The following is a 13,476-nucleotide window of genomic DNA, read 5'->3' as shown; positions in this document are numbered from 1 at the left end:
TTTTCACCAGCCGCGTTTACAACATGCCCTGCTTACACCATGCTCAACATCATCTCTCCTGCTGTTAGAACTGAACTGGCAATTAAATGATTTTTTCCTTGCTGAATATCGTCTTTTGTGTAGAGAATATGCTCAGGTACAATAAATGACTGCCACAGAATTTTCTTTGGCAAAAATTGTTCTAAAGAGATATATTTGGACTGTATTTTAATGCCTCTTTAATCTGTTTTAGTGAAAAATAAATACAATAAAATTAATAAAAATGATTGGACATTTACTAATAGTTTGGGTTTAAACATTTTGTCAACTTTCAAATGCTCAACTTGTGTTTATAGATTGTTGCTTTTAGATTTGTTACCAGCATAAATAGTTTACATGCTTTATACATACACAACGATAAGATATCTCAGCTGTAAATTTCTCTCTGTGGGTGCAATATATATAAAGTGATTTTGAGAAATCTTTATCCAATATTCATCATCTCAATGGAAAATCATAAAAAATATATAAGTATAAATCTGCGAGATCCTTCAGGGTGCAGTACAGCAAGATACTTTGGATACAGGAATATTTGTATACTTCAAGTGATAGTTAAATCTGTCATCACCCTCTTGTCATTTTAAACATGTATGACTTTCTTTCTTCTGCAGAACACAAAAAAATATATTTCGAAGAATATTGGTAAAAAATGTCAGTATCTTCCATTGTATGTATGTCATTTGTATGTAAGTCATACAGGTTTGAAATGATGAGGATGAGTAAATTACGACGTCATTTTAATTTTTGGTGAACTATCCCTTTTAAGAAGCACCTGATGCATTTCACGTTCGTTGATGCATTTCCTAACCTTTAAACAAAACTTCCTCCACAGCTCGGTGAGCTTTTCATCCAGTTTGAAGAGAAGCCCCAGGGGGCCGCCTCCCTCGCTCAGGTCCACAGAGCGGTTCTTCAGGACGGTAGAACCGTTGCAGTGAAGGTGCAGCATCCCAAGGTCCAGCAGCAAAGCTCCAAGGACATCATCGTGATGGAGGTAATTACCGGGGGAGCCGAGTTGCCGATGCCCGGCTTCTGATGGCTAATTCACACGCTTTATCATTGTCTCGTGCCCATGTGTAGCTCAATACATCTTAGGGCCTATTCACCCCCCATTAGAGCATAAAAATAGAATCCATCATTCAACCTACAGTTTTATTCATTTCGTTTTATTGTAAATATCCATTTGTCCGCACGGCCACGATTTCATCTGTATCACGAATAATTGCTTTATTACACCTGGAGGAATTGATGGTTTAGAGGTCTGAGTTTTAATGTCTTGTATATCTGTATATTTCAGTTCCTTGTGCAGGTTGTCCATTGGTTGTTTCCAGACTTTGCTTTCATGTGGCTGGTGGAGGAGGCGAAGAAGAACATGCCTCTGGAGCTGGACTTCCTCAACGAGGGCCGGAATGCCGAGAAACTAGCAGATATGTTGAAGCAGTTCGACTTTTTGAAGGTTCGTGGAAGAGATGTGGACATGAGAGAGGATGTTATTGAACTTCAGGACAAGATTCTGCAGAGCACTGTATCGTACAGTAGATCCCCCGGAGCAAATACTGTGTATTTTATTTAGTGCTGAGATTCTGTCAAATTCATGTTAAAGGGTTAGTTGACCCACTTTTGTCAAATTTTACTCGGCTTTATGTTGTGTCAAAGCCGCTTTACTTTTGTGAAGACAAAAGGAAAAGTTGAGCTTATGCTTTAAGAACCATTTAAAAGCTCAAAGGAGTAGTTCACCTTCAAAATTACAATTCTGTCATCATTTACACGCCCTCGTTTCATTTCAAACCTGTATGGCTTTCCTTTTTCTGCAGTAAACAAAAGTAGGTCTTTTGAAAAATGTTGGTAACAGAACAGCGCATCACCCCCTTTCACTTACATGTATATTGTAACCAATGCGAGTGAATTGGCGGCTGTTAACAAAATCCTTCAAAATATCTTCTTTTGTGTTAAGTGGAAGAAAGAGAGTCATACAGGTTTAAAATGACAAGAGGGCGAGTAAATGATGACAGAAATTTCATTTTGAAGGCAAACAACTCCTTTAAGTGATGACATTCCAAACCTGTATGACTTTCTTCTGCATAACACAAAAGAAGAGATTGGTAACCGAACAACATTGGCCCTCATTGATGTCCATTGTGTGGACACAAAACCATTGAGAGATTCCTCAAAATATCTTCTTTTGTGTTCAACACAAATAAAAAAAGTAGGACACAGGTTTTGAATGATATAAGGCTAAATAAATGTAAAAAAACGTTATCTTTAAAGCTCACCAAGAACTATCCCAGACTGCTAAAATTTTGGTTTGTTTGTGTATGACAACAAAAAGCACTTTATTTTAATTTGAGGATGTGTATGTCTTTTTTCAAGTATAAGAAACTGTAGAAGTGCACACGGTTACTACAAATCCCATAAAAAAATTGTAGAATCTATCATCTGATTTTACACGCATAGAAAACAAGTTTTCTCAGGTAAAGCACTTGTACATTATATACACCATCCAGACTCAACGCCACAACATACCCACATGTTTCTTCCATCAAGAAGACTTTTCTAGGTAAATAATCTGTCATAACAACTGCCAAACGCTGCCCGACAAGTCCTCTTTTCATTTTTAATGAATAACAAAGAGACCCGGCTGGCCCTGCAGGGTAATGAGAATTGCCTGTGTTTAGACTATTAGCTCTTTCAAAACGTTTGACAGTGGAGCGCAAACCGCCATGTCAGGAATAAATCCCCGCTTTCTACGGCAGTCTCTCGCCCTGTAAAACAAGCGTGATTATACAGCGGCGCCACGACAGAGTCGCAGGCGGTTCAGAGCGCGTGACTGTTCCGCGAGGCAGATGCGCTGTTGAAAAATGACTCTGTTTACATGGCCAAACTGAGAGATTTTTTATCGTTGACGTTCATGTGATAAACAGCGAAAATTTAGTAGGCTGAAAGGGTGTAGCTGGAGGTTGCGACAACAGCCGGTTCTGGGTTTCGGGTTGAGAATCCATGAATCCACCCCATTATTTGGAAAAGTTGAAATGAGTTTGATAAGTTGCAGCGCTTGATAAGCAGCGACGTTGAGGAACAAGAATCTGTGCGACAGAGGAGGAAGGTCATCTGATTCCTAAAAATTTCGCTTTCCACCGTCACAGACCGCTACCCAGGTCCAACAGCTTTATGAGCGGATTAGTGCTAATTCGGAGCATTATCCCTTACATACAATCCTGTTGCGGTAACCCATCTTCCCTGTCACTCACAGGAAGTACAGATAGTGACTCTCATCACGGCAGAATGATCAATCTCGATATGGCCGGTACAATAATGCTGTTCGCTCATGGTGCACAGTCTATAAGAGGTTTTAGCATTATGGGGCTGATCTTTGTCAAAGGGGCAGTACGCAGAAATACAAATTGTTCACTATTTTGTTTCACTTTCCTGACGCAGGGGTGTCCCATGGCCAGCTTTCCAATTTATAAAAATCTTATCTACATTCTTTTTCATTCTTGAAGTGTTTGCAATGATAAAGGTCACAATTTACACGAAAATACATTGTTTCATGTCAACTTTAAAGTCCCGGTGAAATAAAAAATGACTATTCTTATTTTTTCATGAAATATTGCAGCATTTATAGTTAATAGCTTATCAATGTCATTTTTCTTTTTAGAATTCATGTACCCTCATAATCTTATGTTAAAATCTGAGAAATGCACGTCCACCTTGAAATGACTATCCATCTCTAATAATATACTTTAGACAGCTTGGCCGGAGCATCCGTTAACTCCTCCCCTTTAAATGTCAGTCTGCTGCCAGTTTTATTTCAAAATCAATGCCAACAGCTGGTTTTACACATCCAATCAATTCGCAGTGAAAAACGCAAGCCACGCCCACTAATTTCCTCCATTGAAATTCCTTTTCTGAAGTAAAAACGATCGCAACTTCCAGTTCACTGGGATTTTAAACCGCTTTTAAATGGTTTTCACTATTATTTATAACTCGGTTAAATGCGTTTAAATAGAAGATGTTTGTTATAATGTTCCAGAATTTTCCTGGTTAAAAATCATTCGATTTTCAAGTAAGCAAATTTGCCACATCATGTGAATGCAACATCTTTGTAATTTATTTACTCAACAAAATAAACTTGATTCTGTTATATAAGTTCATATTTATTTATAAGATATTGTTTATTTAAATGGTCTTTCTTGTTCTATACAAGTGTAACAAACTACACACAAAAAAACACAGCACGTTTTTGTAATAAGTTATCACATCTCTTAAAAACTTTTGCCTGTTGGAATATTTCATAAAACTCAAGAAAATGATCAGTTTGATAACAAGGTTGATCGAATGTTGTTGGATTTTTAAATAAGTGATTGTAATTTTTTATGCGATTTGATACATCTAAGTCAACCTTAGTAGATGTCGATTATTAACTAGGATGTTTATAATTTTTTCAGTTTGTAAACACTTTAAATAAAAACGATTAAAACTGAGTGCTAAGGATGTTTAAATTTGTTTATTTATTTCTGCAGATCCCAAAGATTCACTGGGAACTTTCCACCAAACGTATTCTTACAATGGACTTTGCTGAGGGCGGTCAGGTCAACGATCGAGAATACATGAGTAAACATAGTATCAATGTCAATGAGGTAAGATAACGCCTCTTGTCTCTGTATTCCTCAAAAACCCTCTCAATTCCCAAGAAGCTTATTTGGCGGTCTTGAGCTGATCTCCAGCTTGTTTTTACCAGGAGTTTGGGGAAATTATGAGCTGGATGTTTTGGGAGACCAGCGTGACCGGCCTAAAGTTAAAAATATTTCAAGAGATAACCACTCAGAAGTGCTACTTAAGGCATAGTAAACCACACAAGTCACCACTCCGGCACTCAAGATAGCTTTAGTGAGTAATTTCACTTCGCTGATGTTTATTTCATCATGCAAAAGTGTTCGGGAATGTTAATGAAGCAGTCACGTTCCAAACGGCGTTTGATGCCGGGGGTTCTGCAAGCTTTTGAAGACGTTTCTCTTTGCCCTGCTCCGAAAGGCTCTGACACCACCGAAAGGGAGGCTGCTTGGTTTGATGAATTATGCCTCTCAAATTTCATTTCATTTTTCTAGCCCTTAGCAGATGAGCACTAAATTAAATCAGGCTCTTTTTCATATTTATATCGCAGACTGTTCTTCCGTCGCAGCTGCAATTTATTCTACTCCGCCGCTTTTGTCAGCACGAGGACTCGCCGGTGAGATCGAGGGCCTTTTTAATTTCCCACTTTGGTTAAGGTGACTCTGGTTCTGGGGTGAATGTGGGTTTTACACAAAGGCTTCATTAAGAGGTGTTGGCGAGATTGTGCACAATGAAGTGAAGGCGCTGCCGAGTTAGCTAATCTGTAGTTATGCGGGGCCAGGGGAGGGGATAGTGACAGATAAAGCGAGGTAGACGACAGAGCCGAGGTGATGCGAGGTGAGACTGCTCTTGTGGGGCCCTGAGAGTCACAGAGAAACAGATGCTTATGGTCTGTTGATCGAAAAGCTAGCGCGCGTGCGCAAGGGGATATTTTGCATCAACGTTTTGACGGCATTATCATTTTCTATTTGAAGATAGTTGGGTAGTTATCTTTTTGTTGTGCGGCTGGGAAATAAGTACAAAATAATAAATACAAACATAAAATAAAATAAACGCAAGTTAACTTTTTCGTTTTCTTAACCTACAACTAATAGGATGTGAGCGTATTCATTGTATGGTTAATATGACCAGGATTGTATGTTATAAGTCATTTATATCACAGTAATGGTGGATATAATAATATAGATTGCGTTTCTTACGATTTTTTAGGAAACATGAAATTCTGTAACACTTAACAATAAGATTTTATTTGTTAACGATTAGTTAATGCATTAGTTACATGAACTAACAATTAACAAAACTTTTACAGCATTAACCAACCTTAGTTCACGTATATTTCAGCATTTACTAAAACATTATTGAAATCAAACGCCGTTATTGTTAACGTTAGTTAATGCGCCATGAACCAACGTGAATAATTGTATTGACATGAACTAGCTTAAACAAATATTGATAAATGCTGAAAAACTGATTATTGTTAGTTCATGTTAGTTAATGCATTTACTTTAAACAAATGCAACATTATTGTAAAGTGTCACCTGAAATTTCCTTCCAGTACAAATGTCTTGAAATTTCTTAAATCAAGATACAAATACTCCACAGCAAAATGAAATAAGACATTAAAGGGATAGCTTCACCAAAAATGAAAATTTTGTCTTAATTTACTCCCCCTCAAGTTGTTCCAAACCTGTATACATTGCTTTGTTCTGGTGAACACAAAGAAAGATATTTGGGAGAATGCCAGTAATTTCCAGTTCTGGGACACCATTGACTACCATAGTTGGAAAAATGTAAATGCTAGTCAAAGGCGCCCCAGAACTCTTTGCTTCCCTAAATTCTTCAAAATATCTCATTTTGTGTCCAACAGAACAGAAAAAACTATTTTGGTTCTACTATGGTAGTCAATGAGCTCCAAGAACAAAAAAGTGCTAACATTCTTCCGAAATCTTCAACAGAACAAAGCAATGAATATACAGGTTGGGAACAATTGAGGTGTGGTAGTAAATGTTTTAAATATCGACAGAAATTGTCTTGTCTTCCCAAAATGAATCGAGTCTTAATTAAACAAGCAAAGTAATGTCCTGTTTGACTAATCTCTACATACTGTATGATATTGCACATATCGTATATTATTTTCACTTGCATCACTTCTCTGTGAAAGTAAGAGAGTTAAAAGCCAAGCTAAAGGGAGACTCCTCCGGCCACTGTCTTTTGTTAAATGAGTAAATGGGATCATTTTAGCGCCAGCATTGTTTGTTCCTCTCTGTCATTCGATTTCCTCCAGCCTGTTTTGTCTGACTGAATTAATATGCGCGTTTGCTGCCAGTTTGTTTTGCAAAGCTTGCTGAAGCTTTAAACGGCAACCTTTCCTTATCGTGGTACGCCCAGGCATCAGTGAGCCTGACGGACGGGTAAACACGGGCAGAAACCGGCCTCATAAGCCAGCGAGCCGTGCTTAAAGGGCACCGCGCACCTTTGAAAGCCGGAGGAGCGATCGGTCGCAGAGTGGATTGGCACATCAAGCATTTATCACACCCTCTCACTCTCCCACGCACACGCAGGTACACGCGAGTGCACATGGCATTTATTTCCCTTTACGCCGTGTCGCACACAGCCACCGCTCGGATTTCTTCTGCCAGAGCATTTTTCTTTAAACCGTCATTTCTGGAGATAGTAGGCTGGGATATGGGCGGTGCTGATTAAGTGATGTTTTCTGGTGCGGCGTGGCAAATGAGGACGGGTTTTAAAAGAGAAATTGTATGCATAGGCCTGGAAATGCAATCAAAGGGCTCGGTTCATCAGACTCATTTGAAGTGGAGCAATTTAGCGAACGCTTCCTCTTATATTTTCCGCCTCTCGTTTTAATGGCGAAGCGTGCGCGCGAGGGTGTTGGCGTTGCGACCGAGCGCTTTTAAGAGGGTTTTAGAGGTTCGGGGAACGCAAGTGATCGTGGTATTAGCGAGCGTGCCACGTGGCCACTCAATGGGGTTTTGCTGAAGAGACGCACTTCATTGGAACAGGTTGAAAAGGCAGCGCAGCCCGCTTGCTTAAAAAGACACTTTATTTTGAAATAGCAGAGCTGTGGGTGGTTAGCAAAGCCTGTGGGGAAGTGCTGGGGGCTGCTGGGAGGAAATGAGTCTGCTCTCTGGAAGGGCCTTTGAGCAGCGGGACCTAAAGACGATAGAGAGCGCATATTTTTCTGCCCTAAAGCGTACAAACAGTCACGGTTATGCATGGAAAGCAAGCGGGGCACTTTATGCTGAAAGAAATGGAAAAATACATTAAATGCCATGATACAGATGTTTCTTCATACACTACATAAAGTTCATTGGTGACATGATCTTTATATGTATTTGCAGACTATTATTAAAACGTCATTGTTTTTAATAGGGATACTTTATGTTTCATATCCAACAGTGTATATCAATCCATTTAAATAATAAACTGCACTCATTTATAAGCTATATTACATTTCAGCTTGTTGGTTGGAAATCCCGGCAAATAGGAAAAGAGCCTTTGGGAAATTAGCTCTGTGAAATTCCAATCTAGATTTCATACTGTCATTGGATTTTGTGACTCCCAAAGCATATGCTGATGTTAGAATGAGAAATTCTCGTATTGACCAGAGCTTTGGTTTAGTGTTTTAAAACATAATACTGATTGAATATAGAGAGTGGAATATAGGTAACTGATTATATGATGGAAAATCCTGTTATTTTCCAAATTATGATGTCATGATTGTGTAATGCAATGATACCATTGTTTTCCTCACTATGATGTCACTATATCCAATGATATTATGTTGTGGTGGTGTGTTCCATAGTGTGATGTCATTACATTAAATGATTCCGTTTGCATATACTGTGATGTAATTAAATGTATAGTGACATGATGTTCTTTTCCTTGTAGTGACATCATAGTAAGTGGAAAATGTAATTTGCTTGTATGTCCTTACATGTCCAGTTTACTGTAAAGAGGTCAGTCACTTCCTCTTAATCTGTCAATCATGACCAATATGGCACATTGGTCTCTCTCTCTCTCTCTAACTCTCTTAAGAGTGCATTATAAATCCACTGCATGTAACATGTTACATCCAAATTTGAGCGGAAAAATTTAAACTCGAGGTAATATTACCCAGCATAACAGACATCATTTTGGCCGCTCCCACCCTGCACTAATCTTTTGACATTGGCCAGCTTTTACAACGCTCACAAAAGTAAATAAAGCGAACGGTGTAGCCAAGCGTTTTATCAGGTCTGAAGACTGCCGTTGGCATTAGCCAATGATGATGAGAGTTATTAGACAGCTGATGAGATAGATACAGAACATAATAAATGATGGAGTCTACGTCTGAAACGGATAGAATTATTAACTGGCTCTGGCATCGGCGAGCTTCTGTGTGGGAGCTGTAAGTAATCACAAGATTGATGATGGCCGGAATGGACTCTTCTCCGTGTTCTGCTAACGTGCTTGGAATGTCCGAGCATTTGATTTTCTTTGCTATCAGGGCCCTAAAAGGCGTATTATACATTTGAGTAACATCTGATGATTTTGTTTTGATAGCATTATCAATGGCTTCATGTTTGAGAATTTGAAGTTTATAGTTCCAGGGTTTGGATGTAGATTCTTATATTCTGTGTGTAGCACAGTTTGTAAATAAGTGGGCGTGGCTTACTTATGTGCAGCCCTCCTTTAATCTCTCTATGACACTGTGTATCTAGTACATACCTGGTCCTTCCGAAGAGCTAAGAACCGATTAAACATTTTAAGCAAATTAGTTTCCGGACATCTTAATTAATTGATTTTTTTTGGAATAAATTCCTTTTAATACCATTTATTCGCAAAGCATCTGAAGACAATAATTTGAGGAAGTTATGTCGAGGAAGAAAAACACGGAAAGTCACTCTGTGTATATAAATATATTTTTTAAGCACATTGAATAAAGGTTTTGGCTCCTATCTTTGTCAACACATTAGCGAAAAGGAAGCAATCTCAAATGAAAAGGGTAATCAGTGCATTTTTAGCGTTTCTGTGTGTGTGGTAAGAGCATTTGCACGGATAACGCTGTCCCACCCCTCCTCTTTCCGGATATCTTTCCTCTACGTCGAATCCCAGAGGACCGATTCTTGTGGGTCAGGCAATGATAGGAATTAACTCTATTAGCTGTGATTTCTACATCACAGAGAATTGAGAGCTCTTTAAATAGCCACATGAGCCTTTGGGGTCTTGCGAGAGGCCCTCACTACTCTACGAGGTCTCTGGAGGCTCCTGGATCTGTTACAGCATCCATGCTGCTCTGACGCTCTTGCACAGTGAATTGGTCCTGATGCTGTTTTTTCCCCATGAACACTTGAGGACCATTTTTACATCTCTGTATATACCACTCCGCCTTTTTGGCTTGCTCTTTCACTGCCATGCATGTATATTATATTTATATTATAGATTTTCCACACACCGTAGTCTTCCATTGATTGGCCAAACAGTTGTCCCAAAACCTACCTGATAGTTTTAACCTGGTGATTAAAATCTGTCATAATTTACTCGCCCTCATGCCATCCCAGATGTCAAAATTTTGGGTATTTAGCGAAATTAAAATGTAAACCGTAGAGATCTGGTAAAATGTTTAAATGTGGTTACACATTGGTCGTCATATGTTTCACGACAAAATGCTTAAAGGATAACCTGACTGTATTTTAATATGCAATTTTTAGTTTGTGTTCAACTGAAGATAGAAAGTTATATTCGAGTAAATGATAGGAGAATTAACATTTTTGGGTAAACTTTTCCTTGAACCGGGGTAGATTAAATATAACTTGAAGTGACAGGGAAAGAGACAGGCATGGGATGTGACTTTTAATTTGTAAAAATGTGTTTCGCTGAGTCATATTAAGTGCATTCACACAAGAACTCGCTGGGTCTGGCAGAGGGTACGTGTGTGTTGATATTATTTGTGATTATTATGAAGTATATAATTAGGAGGTGAAGACACGCAGCTGTCAAACAGAGCAGAGCCAGAGCTGGAGTCAAGCCGGCTGTCAAGTGTTGCACCATTAAAAGGCTCAAACTCGATTATATTCCTCAGGAAGTTGAGTCCCCTCTGAGGAACTCTGTTTTGAGGCTTGTTAAAATGATGTGGTGGGTCTCCAAGAGTCATTAACGCAATAATAAGGTGTGAAATACCATAATCCACACAACCCAAACAAAAACCCAGATTGTTTGGAACCACTTGATGATCTCCTCAGTGTTTAAGACGTACTATGTAAGAAATTCATATCATAGATTTTTAGGCATGATACACATTGTCTGTACTATGGTACAGTTTTATAAATCTTATACTGTCATTATACTACAGTACTTAACCTTTTATCAAGGCATTAAGTGAGAGATGAGTGACTGGGGTTAAGTTTCTCTCTTTCGTTCTCACTCTGTTTAAGCTTTTTTGACACTGACTGATGACTGTCCGTTGTTTGGGCATCACAGCCTCCAGGCCAATGAAATCTCCATCATTATTGACCCAATGACCATTCACAGATTGCCTCTTACACCGAATTCACTACAACATGATAAGGATTTGAAAAAGCTTTGGTTTTATTTAGAACGTAGTGCAAGCATGTAATTGGTGTAATATTGTAGTTTACTACATTATTGTCCCGCTTCCGACTTGTGTGTGTGGAGTTTGCATGTTCTCCCCGTGCCTCGGGGGTTTCCTCCGGGTACTCCGGTTTCCTCCCCTGGTCCAAAGACATGCATGGTAGGTTGATTGGCATCTCTGGAAAAAATTGTCCGTAGGGTGTGAGTGCGTGAGTGAATGAGTGAGTGTGTGTGGCCTGCGATGGGTTGGCACTCCATCCAGGGTGTATCCTGCCTTGATGCCCGATGACTCCTGAGATAGGCACAGGCTCCCCGTGACCCGAGGTAGTTCGGATAAGCGGTAGAAAATGGAATGGATGGACTACATTATTGATTGAACATAGTGAAACTTTTGAATTTTTGTTATTTGCATACCTGTTTGTCATTAACAGAAGCAACTTGTTTTATTTTAGTTTGCGCTAAAATAGCATTTAAGCAATTTACTGTACGGTATAGTTCACCCAAAAAAACCTTCACCTTTGTCATTCAAATTCTGTTCAACACTTTTGTGTTCAGGACCACAAAAGAAGAAATTATGAGAAATGTCACAATGGAGGTCAGGTTTGGAATAATACGAAGGAATGATAAGCAAATTTTAATTTTGGGTTGTACGGTCTCTGCAACACACATGTGACCCTGGATCACAAAACCAGTCTTAAGGAGCACGGGAACATCTTTAGTAAAAGCCAAAAATACATTGTATTGGTCAAAATTGTCGCTTTTTCTTTTATGTCGAAAATCATTAGGATATTAAGTACAGATCATGTTCCATGTAGATATTTAGTAAATTTCCTACCTTAAATATATAAAAACTTTATTTTTGTGAGTGGATGTCCTGCCACAGTGCCCCTGATTAACAACTTCAAAGGCAATTTTCTCAATATTTAGATTTCTTTGCACTCACAAGATTGCCGAGTTTTAAACGGTTGTATCTCAGTCAGATATTGTCCTATTCTAACAACTAATACATTAATAGAAAGCTTATTTATTCAGCGTTCAGATTATGTAAAACTCTCAATTTCGAAAATTGACCCATAAGACTGGTTTTGTTGTCCAGGGTCACAAATACTGATATATGTGCACTTTACCTCCTAAAATGTTAGATTGCGCACTTCTTAAATAGTTTTTTATTAAACAGTATCAAACATGCATCCTTGTTACCTCCAACTGTCTATACTCACTGAATGATCAACAACCTAAAGGAAAGACCATCTTTCACTTTTCCTTCCACCTTATCCAATCAAACATCTCGACTATGACGCTTCAGTGTGACAGTGAGGAATCGCGTCCTTCTCTGAAACGCACACATGCGCCAACATCACCCCTGTCCAACCCACCAGATAACAAATAGAAAAGTAATTAATTACCATAATTGAAAGACGCCGTCCCTTCGAGATCAATTGTTTGCATTGCTGGTGGCTCTTTTTCCCATTGGTCATTGATTAATGGGATGTGAGACTATAAACGGCCTCTCGGTAATGCTCCGTGTTGTTATGCATTAGCAGCTTGTAATGGAGGGCTTCTTGCCGGCTCCGCCGCTCTCTGGCTGTCTCTGGCTCGTCCTGTTTAAGGTGACTGCGAAGCTTGTTTCTACACGTCGACAGCATTATACGCTAACAGTACATAAAGCCTCCGCCAGCTTATCCCGCTGTTGAATAGGAATTGCGGGTAATGATACTTTGAATAATTGATATTATGAATGCAGGCCTTTTTTCCTTTTTTCCAGAAGGTGTCAAGGTGCCGGAAACTAGCCGTTTCTCGTCTCGCTGCATGTGTTGCGGTTGTCAGTATTTAGGTCAAACAGAGGCGTCCTAACAGGAAATCCCTGCTGACAAGCGCGGCGGAGGTGAGATATTAAAGAAGACAGCTTGTCTTAGACTGGATGACATGGCTGCAGATTGAAACAAACACTCCTCTCAGTACCTGACGCTCATCCCGGGCTGATAACTGAACACTGAGAGCCACCTTGAAAGTTTAGTCACAAATTGCATGTATCGATCAGTCAGTCAGACGTGATGTCATATATGATGTCAGCAGGTATGAACTGTATAGGGGGCTTCAATAGGGGAACCGTCATGGCTGGCATGTTTTGTAATGAATGGTGGGACTTGATAGTGATATCACTGTTACTATTGGCTATAAGGGATAGTTCACCAATAATTCTTTCATTATTACTTTCTTCTGCAGAACACAAAAGAA

General features: G+C 39.2%; 1 protein-coding gene across 1 annotated transcript in view; it reads left to right on the top strand.

Moving 5' to 3' along the window:
• The window catches only part of adck1 (aarF domain containing kinase 1), a 90,559-nt gene that overhangs the window by 46,715 nt on the left and 30,368 nt on the right, over positions 1 to 13,476 (top strand). The window contains exons 5-7 of the mRNA XM_056767998.1: positions 872 to 1,030; positions 1,334 to 1,492; positions 4,557 to 4,673. Of these exons, the coding sequence (XP_056623976.1) occupies positions 872 to 1,030; positions 1,334 to 1,492; positions 4,557 to 4,673 (435 nt within the window). The remainder of the gene's footprint in view (positions 1 to 871; positions 1,031 to 1,333; positions 1,493 to 4,556; positions 4,674 to 13,476) is intronic.

The sequence above is a fragment of the Triplophysa dalaica genome, chromosome 15, assembly GCF_015846415.1.
Source record: "Triplophysa dalaica isolate WHDGS20190420 chromosome 15, ASM1584641v1, whole genome shotgun sequence".
Lineage (NCBI taxonomy): Eukaryota > Metazoa > Chordata > Actinopteri > Cypriniformes > Nemacheilidae > Triplophysa > Triplophysa dalaica.
The sequence above is the reverse complement of the archived record's forward strand: the minus strand, read 5'-3'. Positions and strand labels throughout refer to the sequence as shown.